Here is a 17,518-nt window from a genome sequence, read left to right as displayed (position 1 = left end):
ATTCACAAGTGATAGGCTGATAGTCACCCATCAGACTATTCTTGATTTAATCTTGTCTTTACATATACTAAATAATATATGTGTGAAATTTGTATTGATTTAGAATGGACCATTATCATGCACCTGTCTCGGAACAGGGGCAGCTGGAAAAAATACATGTAATCTATGCACTTAATTAGCAAATGGAGGACGCTTTTCCCGTGATTCATTTTCATGCCAGCCAGGTAGGCTATACTCCTGTTGTAAAGAGAAGCCATGTGCTTAATATTAGGAAAGTTGAGAAATAAATATAGTAGGCCTAGCCTATAGAAAGCTGATGGGATCCTCCTCTTTTTAATAGAGGCCATCACTCTGTTTTCTCATGCAATTGCATAGCCTATAGAAATGTTGCGCAACATGAGCTCATGGGCTCTCATGAAGTGTTTGATTAGATTTTCGATTACATTTGCATTGATGTCAGAGTGATTAGAGGGACAATAGAGTGCTGAGTACCAGGCAGTTAGCAGGTTTGGTAGGATACTAATGACCAGCAGCATCAGAGCTTGGAGAAGCCTAGTTACCGTGACTAAACGGTCAAGTGGAATTTGACTGTCTTCATGACTTGTGACCTTCGGTAATGCGGTCACCGCAACGGACCTAGATCAGTTAGTCGTATGGATGTGAACAAAGGGAGTGTCTGTACGGTACCTTGTGAGGGCCCATGACCTGGGGTATGTAGGTGACACTGTAGGTCTTCTTCCCTTCGTTAGGAACTGCCTTCACCTCCTCTCGGGTTCCTTCTGGGTCCTCCACGTAGACCGTGACCTGCCCTTGACCTGCACTGAACGCATCCACCGTGAAGTTAGCAGGACGCATCACCCTGTTACCTACTGGCTCCAGACCTGGGAGGGAGGGGGAGGGGAGGGAGAGAACAGACTGATTAACGCACCGGATACTGTAGAAGATACAGGAGACCTGTAGCACTGCTGGTCTTCATCCTTCAGGGAATGATTCGGAATCAGATCACTTGGTGAGTGGAATCTCTGGCTAATCAATGACATAAATAGATTGATTAACTTCCAGTAAGAACATAAAAACCAGCACTGCTTACTCCAGCCCTTTATGATTGAATCACTTTTATTTGGAACGTGGTGCCATTAAAGTGTCAGTCAGAGAACAGTGTGTTCTCTTCTTTCATAGACGGCTGTGTGACGAGATTAAAAGCAAAGTGAATTACAGGACTTGTATTACATGGAGGTAGCTGGGAGCCAAATAGCAGCATGTGGGTCCAAACATTAGAGACCAGGGGTCTGGTACTGTAGCATATAGATGGACCCGATCGGATGGAAAATACATCACAGTGCTTTCATTCTCTCCGTCAACAAAACAAAGGAGATGATCGTGGACTTCAGGAAACAGCAGAGGGTGCACCCCCCTATCCACATCGACGGGACCGCAGTGGAGATGGTGGAAAGCTTCAAGTTCCTTGGCGTACTCATCACCGACAAACTGAAATGGTCCACCCACGCAGACAGTGTGGTGAAGAAGGCGCAACAGAGCCTCTTCAACCTCAGGAGGCTGAAGAAATTTGGCTTGGCACCTAAAACCCTCACAAACCTTTACAGATGCACCATTGAGAGCATCCTGTCGGGCTGTATCACCGCCTGGTACGGCAACTGCACCGCCCACAACGGCAGGGCTCTCCAGATGGTGGTGCGGTCTGCCGAAAGCATCACTGGGGGCAAACTACCCTCCCTCCAAGACACATACAGCACCCGATGTCACAGGAAGGTCAAAAAGATCATCAAGGACATCAACCACCCGAGCCACTGCCTGCTCACCTCGCTATCATCCAGAAGGCGAGGTCAGTACAGGTGCATCAAAGCTGGGACCGAGAGAATGAAAAACAGCTTCTATCTCAAGGCCATCAGACTGTTAAATAGCCATCACTAGCACATTAGAGGCTGCTGCTGCCTATTGAAATCACTGGCCACTTTAAGAAATGGAACACTAGTCACTTTAATAATCCCCCCTTTGCTGCTATAACAGCCTCCACTCTTCTGGGAAGGCTTTCCACTAGATGTTGGAACATTGCTGCGGGGCCTTGCTTTCATTCAGCCACAAGAGCATTAGTGAGATCGGGCACTGATGTTGGGTGATTAGGCCTGGCTCGCAGTCGGCTTTCCAATTAATCCCAAAGGTGTTCGATGGGGTTGAGGTCAGGGCTCTGTGCAGGCCAGTCAAGTCTTCTACATCGATCACGACAAACCATTTCTGTATGGACCTCACTTTGTGCACGGGGGCATTGTCATGCTGAAACAGGAAACGGCCTTCCCCAAACTGTTGCCACAAAGTTGGAAGCACAGAATCATCTAGAATGTCATTGTTTGCTGTAGCGTTAAGATTTCTCTTCACTGGAACTAAGGGGCCTAGCCCGAACCATGAAAAACAGCCCCAGACCATTATTCCTCCTCCACCAAACTTTACAGTTGGCACAATGCAGTCAGGCAGGTAGTGTTCTAAAGAAGGATTTTTAAGCCTTGAGACAGTTGAGACATGGATTATGGATGTGTGCCATTCAGAGGGTGAATGGGCAAGACAAAATATTTAAGTGTCTTTGAACGGGGTATGGTAGTAGGTGCCATGCGCACCAGTTTGAGTGTGTCAAGAACTGCAACGCTGCTGGGTTTTTCACACTCAAAAGTTTCCCGTGTGTATCAAGAATGGTCCACCACCCAAAGGACATCCAGCCAACTTGACACAACTGTGGGAAGCATTGGAGTCAACATGGAGCCAGCATCCCTGTGGAACGCTTTTGACACCTTGTAGAGTCCATGCCCCGACGAATTGAGGCTGTTCTGAGGGCAAAAGGGGGTGCAACTCTATATTAGGAAGGTGTTCCTAATGTTTTGTACACTCTGTGTAGACAGCTACATGGTGTTAGTTTGGCAGGCACTCAGTATTACTTAAAAAGGTGTGTCATTATTAGGTCTGGGTCCTAGTAATCTTGTGCTGTTTCGGAGAAGTTATTCCTAGCAATGCCAGGGTTGCGGGTTAAATTTCCTCAGGCATCACACATACTAAAAATGAACGCACTCACCGTACCTGAAAGTCACTTTGGATAAAACGTTTCTGCTACATGGCATTTATTAATATCTGATGATATATTTTACCTGGTCCGTATGCACGGGCCTTCTTGGGGTTGAGTTTGGGTTTAAGGGGTGCACCAGGCTTCAGTTTGGCTTTGGGGAACTGGGAGAGGTAGGTCATCACGGACTGTTCATCCACACTGGGGTCAATGATCTCCTCTGGTGCAATCACCTAGGACAGAAGACCATTATAACTTACAGTACAGACAACTGACACCACAACCAACATTATCAGATCTCCTCTACAGACCACACACACTATGAGCAGGGCCCTGAGTTTTTGCTGACCATGACCTATAACTATGGCTGTTCACATCACATGGTAAGAAAAACCAGTCAGTGTCAAATAATAATCCAATTTACAGATTTCAAACAAAAAGTTTCCTGTCCTTTGTACCCACAGAAGAGGAAACTTTTTGAGGAAGTCAAACTGAAGTCTGGATGGAGTGTTCCTACTATAGAGGGAGTGTTCCTACTATAGAGGAAGTGTTCCTACTATAGAGGAAGTGTTCCTACTAGAGAGGAAGTCTGGAGGAAGTGTTCCTACTATAGAGGGAGTGTTCCTACTATAGAGGAAGTGTTCCTACTATAGAGGAAGTCTGGAGGAAGTGTTCCTACTATGGAGGAAGTGTTCCTACTATAGAGGAAGTGTTCCTACTAGAGAGGAAGTCTGGCGGAAGTGTTCCTACTATAGAGGAAGTGTTCCTACTATAGAGGAAGTGTGACAGAAGTGTTCCTACTATAGAGGAAGTGTTCCTACTATAGAGGAAGTCTGGAGGAAGTGTTCCTACTAGAGAGGAAGTGTTCCTACTAGAGAGGAAGTCTGGCGGAAGTGTTCCTACTATAGAGGGAGTGTTCCTACTATAGAGGAAGTGTTCCTACTATAGAGGAAGTCTGGCGGAAGTGTTCCTACTAGAGAGGAAGTGTTCCTACTATAGAGGAAGTGTTCCTACTATAGAGGAAGTGTTCCTACTATAGAGGAAGTCTGGCGGAAGTGTTCCTACTAGAGAGGAAGTGTTCCTACTATAGAGGAAGTGTTCCTACTATAGAGGAAGTCTGGAGGAAGTGTTCCTACTAGAGAGGAAGTGTTCCTACTAGAGAGGAAGTCTGGCGGAAGTGTTCCTACTATAGAGGAAGTGTTCCTACTATAGAGGAAGTCTGGAGGAAGTGTTCCTACTAGTGAGGAAGTGTTCCTACTAGAGAGGAAGTCTGGCGGAAGTGTTCCTACTATAGAGGGAGTGTTCCTACTATAGAGGAAGTGTTCCTACTATAGAGGAAGTCTGGAGGAAGTGTTCCTACTAGAGAGGAAGTGTTCCTACTATAGAGGAAGTGTTCCTACTATAGAGGAAGTGTGGAGGAAGTGTTCCTACTAGAGAGGAAGTGTTCCTACTATAGAGGAAGTGTTCCTACTATAGAGGAAGTCTGGAGGAAGTGTTCCTACTATAGAGGGAGTGTTCCTACTATAGAGGAAGTGTTCCTACTAGAGAGGAAGTGTTCCTACTAGAGAGGAAGTGTTCCTACTAGAGAGGAAGTGTTCCTACTATAGAGGAAGTCTGGAGGGAGTGTTCCTACTATAGAGGAAGTGTTCCTACTAGAGAGGAAGTCTGGCGGAAGTGTTCCTACTAGAGAGGAAGTGTTCCTACTATAGAGGAAGTGTGGAGGGAGTGTTCCTACTATAGAGGAAGTGTTCCTACTAGAGAGGAAGTCTGGCGGAAGTGTTCCTACTAGAGAGGAAGTGTTCCTACTAGAGAGGAAGTGTTCCTACTATAGAGGAAGTCTGGAGGAAGTGTTCCTAAAATAGAGGAAGTCTGGAGGGAGTGTTCCTACTAGAGAGGAAGTGTTCCTACTAGAGAGGAAGTGTTCCTACTAGAGAGGAAGTCTGGAGGGAGTGTTCCTACTAGAGAGGAAGTGTTCCTACTATAGAGGAAGTGTTCCTACTATAGAGGAAGTCTGGAGGAAGTGTTCGTACTATAGAGGAAGTCTGGAGGAAGTGTTCCTACTATAGAGGTTGCCAATGTCAGAGACAGACAGCAAGGTTTATACAAATCTCCGCTATTGAAAACCAATTGCTAGTCTAAACGAAATGGGAGATAATGTCTAGATGCTTTTTACAGTGTAGATCTAGTGTATAAATTGCCTGGCTGGGCTGATGAGACAGTGGATAACAGAGCCATTTTAACGTCATAGATTTAGCCGGTGGTAACTTGTGGAATAGACACCGGCTGGAATGTGGTTTTAACCAACCAGCGTCCAGGACTAGATCCACCCATTGTATAAATAATGTTATTAACTCTTGGAACAGTTACAGTTCAAACTATCCTGTTTGCAGAGGTTTAACTTGGGTGTGTTGTGATTTGGGCGTGTTGTATGATTGATTTCGATAAAGATTCTTTGAATGCAGCACCCACCTGGTAGGTAAATAGAAGGATCATTTGTCTGCACCATTCAAACATGGCTCAGAAGGAAACAGTGCAATAAGGAAAAGTCAAGAAGATACACTGTGGTCAGGAACAACTTATGGGGACTAGAGACTCCCTGGTCCAGTCTTAAGGGGACTAGAGGCTCCCTGGTCCAGTCTTATGGGGACTAGAGGCTCCCTGGTCCAGTCTTAAGGGGACTAGAGGCTCCCTGGTCCAGTCTTAAGGGGACTAGAGACTCCCTGGTCCAGTCTTATGGGGACTAGAGGCTCCCTGACAAAACCCTGTTATTCGCACCTGAGGGATGCCCAGCCAGTCGTCAGCCAGCTGCATGGCCTCTTGGGCGTTGTCTGAGGGCTTGTTGTCCCATGTTTCCCAGTCAGGACACAGACCTGCACAAACACAACAATAACATCAATAAAACCCACACTCCCACGATCAACAATAACATCAATAACACCCACACTCCCATGATCAACAATAACATCAATAACACCCACACTCCCATGATCAACAATAACATCAATAAAACCCACACTCCCACGATCAACAATACATCAATAAAACCCACACTCCCACGATCAACAATAACATCAATAACACCCACACTCCCACGATCAACAATAACATCAATAACACCCACGATCAACAATAACATCAATAACACCCACACTCCCACGATCAACAATAACATCAATAAAACCCACACTCCCACGATCAACAATAACATCAATAAAACCCACACTCCCACGATCAACAATAACATCAATAAAACCCACACTCCCACGATCAACAATAACATCAATAAAACACACACTCCCACGATCAACAATAACATCAATAACACCCACACTCCCACGATCAACAATAACATCAATAACACCCACACGATCAACAATAACATCAATAAAACCCACACTCCCACGATCAACAATAACATCAATAAAACCCACACTCCCACGATCAACAATAACATCAATAAAACCCACACTCCCACGATCAACAATAACATCAATAAAACCCACACTCCTACGATCAACAATAACATCAATAACACCCACACTCCCACGATCAACAATAACATCAATAACACCCACACTCCCACGATCAACAATAACATCAATAACACCCACACTCCCACGATCAACAATAACATCAATAAAACCCACACTCCCACGATCAACAATAACATCAATAAAACCCACACTCCCACGATCAACAATAACATCAATAAAACCCACACTCCCACGATCAACAATAACATCAATAAAACCCACACTCCCACGATCAACAATAACATCAATAACACCCACACTCCCACGATCAACAATAACATCAATAACACCCACACGATCAACAATAACATCAATAAAACCCACACTCCCACGATCAACAATAACATCAATAAAACCCACACTCCCACGATCAACAATAACATCAATAAAACCCACACTCCCACGATCAACAATAACATCAATAAAACCCACACTCCCATGATCAACAATAACGTCAATAAAACCCACACTCCCATGATCAACAATAACGTCAATAAAACCCACACTCCCACGATCAACAATAACGATATAGAAACCTCCTCCTAAACACCTGAACAAAGACAAATCCTCAATAACAAAAGCACACAGGATTATCATAACCACCAGTTGGACGTTCAGACATATAGCCAATCACCCTGGCCTACACACCCTCTGACATCCAGAACCATCCAGAACCTACCTGGAGCACAGCTGTCGACCAGGGCTCCCAGGGCCTTGCCACTCCGCCAGTCTCTGCTGAAGTTGGTGATGGGCAGGTCTGGCACTTTATTCTGGATCCATCCCAGAAGCCTCTGCTTCGGGGTCTTCTTCTCCGCCTCGTCGTCCACCTCGTCTTCCCACACCGGCATGGAGATGGAGTAGTGGAGGATCAGAGTCCACACCATGCCCAGGATCAGCTTCATGTTACCATCCACTATGGCCTTGGAGTCTGGAGGGGAGACAGTAATATATAAATATGGAGATCTAGGATCAGCTTCATGTTACCATCCACTATGGCCTTGGAGTCTGGAGGGGAGAGAGACACAGATTTAGGTTCACATCCACAAACACCATTTACTGTCTGGATGAGGAGGAGGAGGATGAGGAAGAAGACGAAGGAGGAGAACGTTTTTTAATGAGTATGCCAGTATTTTTCCATTTTACTTGGCAAAACAGATACACAGTGCCTTCAGAAAGTATGCACACCCCCTTGACTTTTTCCACATTTTGTTGTGTTCCAGCCTGAATTAAAATGGATTACGTTGAGATTTCTTTGTTACTGGCCTATAAACACAATACCCCATAATGTCAAAGTGAAATTATGTTTTTAAAAGTCTTACAAATTAATACAAAATGTAAAGCTGAAATGTCTTGAGTCAATAAGTATTCAACCCCTTTGTTATGGCAAGCCTAAATAAACAAGTTCAGGAGTAAAAATATGCTTCACAAGTCACATAAGATGCATGGACTCACTGTGTGCAATAACAGTGTTTAAAAAAAAATTATGACTACCTCATCTCTGTACCCCACAAATACAATTATCTGTAAGGCCCCTCAGTCGAGCAGTGAATTTCAAACACAGATTCAACCACCGAGACCAGAACAAAAATATTCCAAAACGTGCATCCTGCTTTCAACAAGGCATTAAAGTAATACTGCAAAAAAGGTGGCAAAGCAATTAACTTTTTGTCCTGAATACAAAGTGTTATGTTTGGGGCAAATCCAATACAACACATTACGGAGTACCACTCTCCATAGTTTCAAGCATAGTGGTGGCTGCATCATGTTATGGGTATGCTTGTAATCGTTAAGGACTGGGGAGTTTTTCAGGATTAAAAATAAACGGAATGGAGCTAAGCACAGGCAAAATCCTAGAAGAACCTGGTTCAGTCTGCTTTCCACCAGACACTGGGAGATGAATTCACCTTTCAGCAGGACAATAACCTAAAACACAAGGCCAAATCTACACTGGAGTTGCTTACCAAGACAGTGAATGTTCCTGAGTGGGCGAGGTACAGTTTTGACAAGACCTGAAAATGGCTGTCTAGCAATGATCAACAACCAATTTGACAGAGCTTGACGAATTTTGAAAAGAATAAAAATGGGCAAATGTTGCACAATCCAGGTGTGGAAAGCTCTTAGAGACTTACCCAGAAAGACTCACAGCTGTAATCGCTGCCAAAAGGTGTTTTCACAAAGTATTGACTCAGGGGTGTGAATACATATGTAAATTAGATATTTTCTAAAATTTCTAAAAACATATTTTCATTTTGTCATTATGGGGTAGTGTGTGCAGATGGGAGAAAATATATATTTTTTATTAATTTTGAATTCAGGCTGTAACAAGAAAACGTGGAATAAGTCAAGGTGTATGAATACTTTCTGAAGGCACTGTACATGCAACAGTCTTAATGTTTTTCTGCCGTGGTAAAGATGACCTTCGTACAAGACAGTACCAAACACTGCTCTCTCATCTCACACGTACAAGACAGTACCAAACACTGCTCTCTCATCTCACACGTACAAGACAGTACCAAACACAGCTCTCTCATCTCACACGTACAAGACAGTACCAAACACAGCTCTCTCATCTCACACGTACAAGACAGTACCAAACACTGCTCTCTCATTGACCGTCCTGGTGGGGCATCCTGATCAACACCAACGCCTTAACCTTGACTCAATGACTACGCATGGAGCTCAACACGAGGGAGGACCTTCATTAGCTAATCTCTAAAGACCGTGGATCAGAGGAAACGGTTGACTTTGGCCAGTGTAAGATACAGCAACATATAGACAACCCTTGCTCAGGGTCCACAAGTACTGTAGAAAGTTGTTCAGAAACGTAATTGAACAAAAAATAACCTTAAAAAGTTTAGACAAGAGACAGTGTCCTCTAAACGGTTTGGCAATCAGAAAGTGTTGAAAAATATTATTGCTCAACAGCTCTATATATCTGTCACAACAGTTTACAGAACAGATTTATAGTTGTATGCATCCCAAATGGCACCCTATTCCCTATATAGTGCACTACTTTAGACGGGAGCCCTATGGGAATAGGGTACCATTTAGTACAGAGCCAGTCATTAGGTGACATCTTCAAGCTGTGTGTGATTCCTGACATTCACGGGACACTAACGTCAAATCAAACATTACTACAACAAGAGGCTGTCTGTGGCTCCTCCCTGCGGCTCCTCCCTGTCCCTGTGGCTCCTCCCTGTCCCTGTGGCTCCTCCCTGCGGCTCCTCCCTGTCCCTGCGGCTCCTCCCTGTCCCTGCGGCTCCTCCCCGTCCCTGCGGCTCCTCCCCGTCCCTGCGGCTCCTCCCCGTCCCTGCGGCTCCTCCCCGTCCCTGCGGCTCCTCCCTGTCCCTGCGGCTCCTCCCTGTCTCTGCGGCTCCTCCCTGTCCCTGCGGCTCCTCCCTGTCTCTGTGGCTCCTCCCTGTCCCTGCGGCTCCTCCCTGTCTCTGCGGCTCCTCCCTGTCTCTGCGGCTCCTCCCTGTCTCTGCGGCTCCTCCCTGTCTCTGTGGCTCCTCCCTGTCCCTGCGGCTCCTCCCTGTCTCTGTGGCTCCTCCCTGTCTCTGTGGCTCCTCCCTGTCCCTGCGGCTCCTCCCCGTCCCTGCGGCTCCTCCCTGTCTCTGTGGCTCCTCCCTGTCTCTGTGGCAATTTGTCAGTCTCTTTTCTCCCTTCTGTCTCTCGTTCCCTCTCTCTGTCAGAGCAGGATGTTGCCCCACCTGTCCACAACTGCTCCTCTCAGCCCGCTTCAAGGGGTGTGTGTGTGTGTGTGTGTGTGTGTGTGTGTGTGTGTGTGTGTGTGTGTGTGTGTAAACACACTATCAGCCATCTCTGCCAAACATGTAAGTTAGCACATAACAATGGTGTGACTAGAGGAGTTGAACTCTAACCCACAGCTGACGAGACACACCCATCACAACACAGCCCACTATGTGTGTGTGTGTGTGTGTGTGTGTGTGTGTGTGTGTGTGTGTGTGTGTGTGTGCACTGTGTGTGTGTGTGTGCACTGTGTGTGTGTGTGTGCACTGTGTGTGTGTGTGTGTGTGTGTGTGTGTGCACTGTGTGTGTGTGTGTGTGTGTGTGTGTGTGTGTGTGCACTGTGTGTGGTGTGTGTGTATGCACTGTGTGTGTGTGGTGTGTGTGTATGCACTGTGTGTGTGTGTGTGTGTGTGTGTGTGTGTGTGTGTGTGTGTGTGTGTGTGTGTGTGTGTGTGCGCATTTGTCACATGCACCGAATACAACTGGTGTAGACTTTACCGTGAAATGCTCGCTTACGAGCCCTTCCCAACGATGCAGAGTTTACAAATAAAAATAAAATAGTAATACGAGGAATACAATAACATACACAAGAATGGAGCTATATACTGGCAGTACCAGATCAATGTGCAGAGGTACGAGGTATTTGAGGTAGATATGTACATGAAGGCAGGGTAAAGTGACTAGGCATCAGGATAGATAATAATAAGGTATTTGAGGTAGATATGTACATGAAGGCAGGGTAAAGTGACTAGGCATCAGGATAGATAATAATAAGGTATTTGAGGTAGATATGTACAGTGGGGGAAAAAAGTATTTAGTCAGCCACCAATTGTGCAAATTCTCCCACTTAAAAAGATGAGAGGCCTGTAATTTTCATCATAGGTACACGTCAACTATGACAGACAAATTGAGAAGAGAAAATCCAGAAAATCCCATTGTAGGATTTTTAATGAATTTATTTGCAAATTATGGTGGAAAATAAGTATTTGGTCACCTACAAACAAGCAAGATTTCTGGCTCTCACAGACCTGTAACTTCTTCTTTAAGAGGCTCCTCTGTCCTCCACTCGTTACCTGTATTAATGGCACCTGTTTGAACTTGTTATCAGTATAAAATACACCTGTCCACAACCTCAAACAGTCACACTCCAAACTTCACAATGGCCAAGACCAAAGAGCTGTCAAAGGACACCAAAAACAAAATTGTAGACCTGCACCAGGCTGGGAAGACTGAATCTGCAATAGGTAAGCAGCTTGGTTTGAAGAAATCAACTGTGGGAGCAATTATTAGGAAATGGAAGACATACAAGACCACTGATAATCTCCCTCGATCTGGGGCTCCACGCAAGATCTCACCCCGTGGGGTCAAAATGATCACAAGAACGGTGAGCAAAAATCCCAGAACCACACGGGGGGACCTAGTGAATGACCTGCAGAGAGCTGGGACCAAAGTAACAAAGCCAACCATCAGTAACACACTACGCCGCCAGGGACTCAAATCCTGCAGTGCAAGACGTGTCCCCCTGCTTAAGCCAGTACATATCCAGGCCCGTCTGAAGTGCATTTGGATGATCCAGAAGAGGATTGGGAGAATGTCATATGGTCAGATGAAACCAAAATATAACTTTTTGGTAAAAACTCAACTCGTCGTGTTTGGAGGACAAAGAATGCTGAGTTGCATCCAAAGAACACCATACCTACTGTGAAGCATGGGGGTGGAAACATCATGCTTTGGGGCTGTTTTTCTGCAAAGGGACCAGGACGACTGATCCGTGTAAAGGAAAGAATGAATGGGGCCATGTATCGTGAGATTTTGAGTGAAACCCTCCTTCCATCAGCAAGGGCATTGAAGATGAAACGTGGCTGGGTCTTTCAGCATGACAATGATCCCAAACACACCGCCCGGGCAACGAAGGAGTGGCTTCGTAAGAAGCATTTCAAGGTCCTGGAGTGGCCTAGCCAGTCTCCAGATCTCAACCCCATAGAAAATCTTTGGAGGGAGTTGAAAGTCTGTGTTGCCCAGCGACAGCCCCAAAACATCACTGCTCTAGAGGAGATCTGCATGGAGGAATGGGCCAAAATACCAGCAACAGTGTGTGAAAACCTTGTGAAGACTTACAGAAAACGTTTGACCTGTGTCATTGCCAACAAAGGGTATATAACAAAGTATTGAGAAACTTTTGTTATTGGCCAAATACTTATTTTCCACCATCATATGCCAATACATTCATTAAAAATCCTACAATGTGATTTTCTGGATTTTTTTCCCTCATTTTGTCTGTCATAGTTGACGTGTACCTATGATGAAAATTACAGGCCTCTCTCATCTTTTTAAGTGGGAGAACTTGCACAATTGGTGGCTGACTAAATACTTTTTTTCCCCACTGTACATGAAGGCAGGGTAAAGTGACTAGGCATCAGGATAGATAATAATAAGGTATTTGAGGTAGATATGTACATGAAGGCAGGGTAAAGTGACTAGGCATCAGGATAGATAATAATACGGTATTTGAGGTAGATATGTACATGAAGGCAGGGTAAAGTGACTAGGCATCAGGATAGATAATAATAAGGTATCTGAGGTAGATATGTACATGAAGGCAGGGTAAAGTGACTAGGCATCAGGATAGATAATAATAAGGTATTTGAGGTAGATATGTACATGAAGGCAGGGTAAAGTGACTAGGCATCAGGATAGATAATAATAAGGTATTTGAGGTAGATATGTACATGAAGGCAGGGTAAAGTGACTAGGCATCAGGATAGATAATAATAAGGTATTTGAGGTAGATATGTACATGAAGGCAGGGTAAAGTGACTAAGCATCAGGATAGATAATAATAAGGTATTTGAGGTAGATATGTACATGAAGGCAGGGTAAAGTGACTAGGCATCAGGATAGATAATAATAAGGTATTTGAGGTAGATATGTACATGAAGGCAGGGTAAAGTGACTAGGCATCAGGATAGATAATAATAAGGTATTTGAGGTAGATATGTACATGAAGGCAGGGTAAAGTGACTATGCATCAGGATAGATAATAATAAGGTATTTGAGGTAGATATGTACATGAAGGCAGGGTAAAGTGACTAGGCATCAGGATAGATAATAATAAGGTATTTGAGGTAGATATGTACATGAAGGCAGGGTAAAGTGACTATGCATCAGGATAGATAATAATAAGAGTTAAATAAAGAACAGAGTAGTAGCTAACACAATATGATGCCTTATCAATTCAGCCACTTACTTAGATAACTAGCAAGTTACATTGCCATGTTAACACAGAAGCCTAATTTTTTTACACAGGAAAAAAATATCAAAGGCATTATAAATAAAATTCTCCTTATTGTAATTTATGTTTGGCATCAGACTGATTCTGTGCTTCAGTTGCACTTCTCCACTCGGATGAGAAATTAGGAATGGGCAATCTATCAGCACACAGCGATCTGATGTGTAACTACTTCTCTCAGAGTATCCAGTCTACTTGTCTCCGGTAAAATGCAAGATTCACTTTAAGAAAAACATTAGGAAATGTAGCTGGCTACATTCTTGCTATGATAAACAGAAATGTGATGGTCATGCATCTTTTTTTGCAAAATAATACCTTGCGTTTTTTTGCAAGGGCAAGAGGAAGAACCGTGTACCCCATCACAGAGAGGAAGAACCGTGTACCTCATCACAGAGAGGAAGAACCGTGTACTTCATCACAGAGAGGAAGAACCGTGTACCTCATCACAGAGAGGAAGAACCGTGTACCTCATCACAGAGAGGAAGAACCGTGTACTTCATCACAGAGAGGAAGAACCGTGTACCTCATCACAGAGAGGAAGAACCGTGTACCTCATCACCATTAGGTACTGCAGATATTTATAAATATTACAAATCCATCACAGGTGTTACTTGACAAGCTACTGTCAGACCTTTACTTCATTTTCAGACTATATTTTCACATCGCGGTTCTGTTTTTGTTCTCGTGTTCTTGGATATTAAAACCGTGTGTGTGGAGCTTCATGAAAAAACTGAACAGTCGTTAAGAACACTATGGTTTACATCAAATATGGAGCTCCACAGGGTCCAGTCCTGGGGCCATTATCTTTCTCACTATGCTAACTAATACACAAACACAGTACTGGCTTGAACCCTAAACCCCCGGTCAGACTAGACCAGACACACCTCCTTGACTTGATTTATACCGAGCAGACAGGCAGGAGGCTTAGAGAGCACATGGCAGGGTGACCGAGCAGACAGGCAGGCAGCTTGGAGAGCACATGGCAGGGTGACCGAGCAGACAGGCAGGCAGCTTGGAGAGCACATGGCAGGGTGACCGAGCAGACAGGCAGGCAGCTTGGAGAGCACATGGCAGGGTGACCGAGCAGACAGGCAGGCAGCTTGGAGAGCACATGGCAGGGTGACCGAGCAGACAGGCAGGCAGCTTGGAGAGCACATGGCAGGGTGACCGAGCAGACAGGCAGGCAGCTTGGAGAGCACATGGCAGGGTGACAGAGCAGACAGGCAGGAGGCTTAGAGAGCACATGGCAGGGTGACCGAGCAGACAGGCAGGCAGCTTGGAGAGCACATGGCAGGGTGACCGAGCAGACAGGCAGGCAGCTTGGAGAGCACATGGCAGGGTGACCGAGCAGACAGGCAGGCAGCTTGGAGAGCACATGGCAGGGTAACCGAGCAGACAGGCAGCTTGGAGAGCACATGGCAGGGTGACAGAGCAGACAGGCAGGCAGCTTGGAGAGCACATGGCAGGGTGACCGAGCAGACAGGCAGGCAGCTTGGAGAGCACATGGCAGGGTGACCGAGCAGACAGGCAGGCAGCTTGGAGAGCACATGGCAGGGTAACCGAGCAGACAGGCAGCTTGGAGAGCACATGGCAGGGTGACCGAGCAGACAGGCAGGAGGCTTAGAGAGCATATGGCAGGGTGACCGAGCAGACAGGCAGGCAGCTTGGAGAGCACATGGCAGGGTGACCGAGCAGACAGGCAGGCAGCTTGGAGAGCACATGGCAGGGTGACCGAGCAGACAGGCAGGCAGGCAGCTTGGAGAGCACATGGCAGGGTAACCGAGCAGACAGGCAGGCAGCTTGGAGAGCACATGGCAGGGTGACCGAGCAGACAGGCAGGCAGCTTGGAGAGCACATGGCAGGGTGACAGAGCAGACAGGCAGGCAGCTTGGAGAGCACATGGCAGGGTGACAGAGCAGACAGGCAGGCAGCTTGGAGAGCACATGGCAGGGTAACCGAGCAGACAGGCAGGCAGCTTGGAGAGCACATGGCAGGGTGACCGAGCAGACAGGCAGCTAGCTTGGAGAGCACATGGCAGGGTGACCGAGCAGACAGGCAGCTAGCTTGGAGAGCACATGGCAGGGTGACCGAGCAGACAGGCAGGCAGCTTAGAGAGCACATGGCAGGGTAACTGAGCAGACAGGCAGCTAGCTTAGAGAGCACATGGCAGGGTGACCGAGCAGACAGGCACTTTCTGAAACATGGACAGAAATTCCCTGACGGTTTGATAGAGGGGCTGGCTGGCATGATGGTGCGTGCATGTCTGTACTGTGTGGACCATGTTATCCGTCTGTTGGTCCATGGACAAGGATAGTATGTGTGTATAATTCATTAGTGCCGGTCTGCAGCAGGGGCTATCCCAGGGTACGTCTCAAATGTCACCCTATTCCCTATAAAGTGCACTACATTTGATCAGGGCCCACAGTAGCTGGCCTGGCAGCTGTCAGAGGCTGGGTTTTGTCATTTCCTTTCATTGTGTTCAGACAACCAGGTAAGGAGAGTTTTTGACACACCCCATAGAGACTCTGTTTGACGACCCCCCCCCCTCCCCATATAGAGAGACTGTTTGACCCATCCCCCCCATAGAGACTCAGTTAAACCCACCCCCCCCATAGAGACTCAGTTTGACCCCCCCCCCCCCCCCAGCACGGAGACAGATGACCCAATACACTGTATAGAGAGGAGTTTAGCCAACAACAACAAAAAAACCAGTTGTATTGTAATGCATACCAAGGAATCATCCATGACCAACCATGGCCCATGAATGTGTAGAAGGACTCCGAGGCAGTGGTAGATACCCAAGTAGATAACAACCATGTGGAAACACTAAAACAGATTGGCTTTAAAAACAGCAACAACTAACGGATAAGTGAAGTATCTAGATATGTACATGAAGGCAGGGTAAAGTGACTAGGCATCAGGATAGATAATAATAAGGTATTTGAGGTAGATATGTACATGAAGGCAGGGTAAAGTGACTAGGCATCAGGATAGATAATAATAAGGTATTTGAGGTAGATATGTACATGAAGGCAGGGTAAAGTGACTATGCATCAGGATAGATAATAATAAGAGTTAAATAAAGAACAGAGTAGTAGCTAACACAATATGATGCCTTATCAATTCAGCCACTTACTTAGATAACTAGCAAGTTACATTGCCAGGTTAACACAGAAGCCTAATTTTTTTACACAGGAAAAAAATATCAAAGGCATTATAAATAAAATTCTCCTTATTGTAATTTATGTTTGGCATCAGACTGATTCTGTGCTTCAGTTGCACTTCTCCACTCGGATGAGAAATTAGGAATGGGCAATCTATCAGCACACAGCGATCTGATGTGTAACTACTTCTCTCAGAGTATCCAGTCTACTTGTCTCCGGTAAAATGCAAGATTCACTTTAAGAAAAACATTAGGAAATGTAGCTGGCTACATTCTTGCTATGATAAACAGAAATGTGATGGTCATGCATCTTTTTTTGCAAAATAATACCTTGCGTTTTTTTGCAAGGGCAAGAGGAAGAACCGTGTACCCCATCACAGAGAGGAAGAACCGTGTACCTCATCACAGAGAGGAAGAACCGTGTACTTCATCACAGAGAGGAAGAACCGTGTACCTCATCACAGAGAGGAAGAACCGTGTACCTCATCACAGAGAGGAAGAACCGTGTACTTCATCACAGAGAGGAAGAACCGTGTACCTCATCACAGAGAGGAAGAACCGTGTACTTCATCACAGAGAGGAAGAACCGTGTACCTCATCACAGAGAGGAAGAACCGTGTACTTCATCACAGAGAGGAAGAACCGTGTACCTCATCACAGAGAGGAAGAACCGTGTACCTCATCACAGAGAGGAAGAACCGTGTACCTCATCACAG

General features: G+C 45.6%; 1 protein-coding gene across 1 annotated transcript in view; it reads right to left on the bottom strand.

Moving 5' to 3' along the window:
- The window catches only part of LOC311120208 (filamin-B-like), a gene marked incomplete at its 3' end in the record, with an annotated part of 67,163 nt that extends 59,639 nt beyond the window's left edge, over nucleotides 1-7,524 (bottom strand). The window contains exons 1-4 of the mRNA XM_084194824.1: nucleotides 7,280-7,524; nucleotides 5,843-5,937; nucleotides 3,153-3,300; nucleotides 688-881 (exon numbers count right to left, since the gene is read on the bottom strand). Of these exons, the coding sequence (XP_084050950.1) occupies nucleotides 688-881; nucleotides 3,153-3,300; nucleotides 5,843-5,937; nucleotides 7,280-7,502 (660 nt within the window). The remainder of the gene's footprint in view (nucleotides 1-687; nucleotides 882-3,152; nucleotides 3,301-5,842; nucleotides 5,938-7,279) is intronic.
- Between the last annotated feature and the right edge of the window lie 9,994 nt (nucleotides 7,525-17,518).

The sequence above is a fragment of the Coregonus lavaretus genome (genome assembly GCF_964263955.1).
Source record: "Coregonus lavaretus genome assembly, contig: HAP1_SCAFFOLD_2593, whole genome shotgun sequence".
NCBI classification, from domain to species: Eukaryota; Metazoa; Chordata; class Actinopteri; order Salmoniformes; family Salmonidae; genus Coregonus; species Coregonus lavaretus.
Note: the sequence above shows the minus strand (reverse complement) of the source record. Positions and strands in the feature narration are given on the sequence as shown.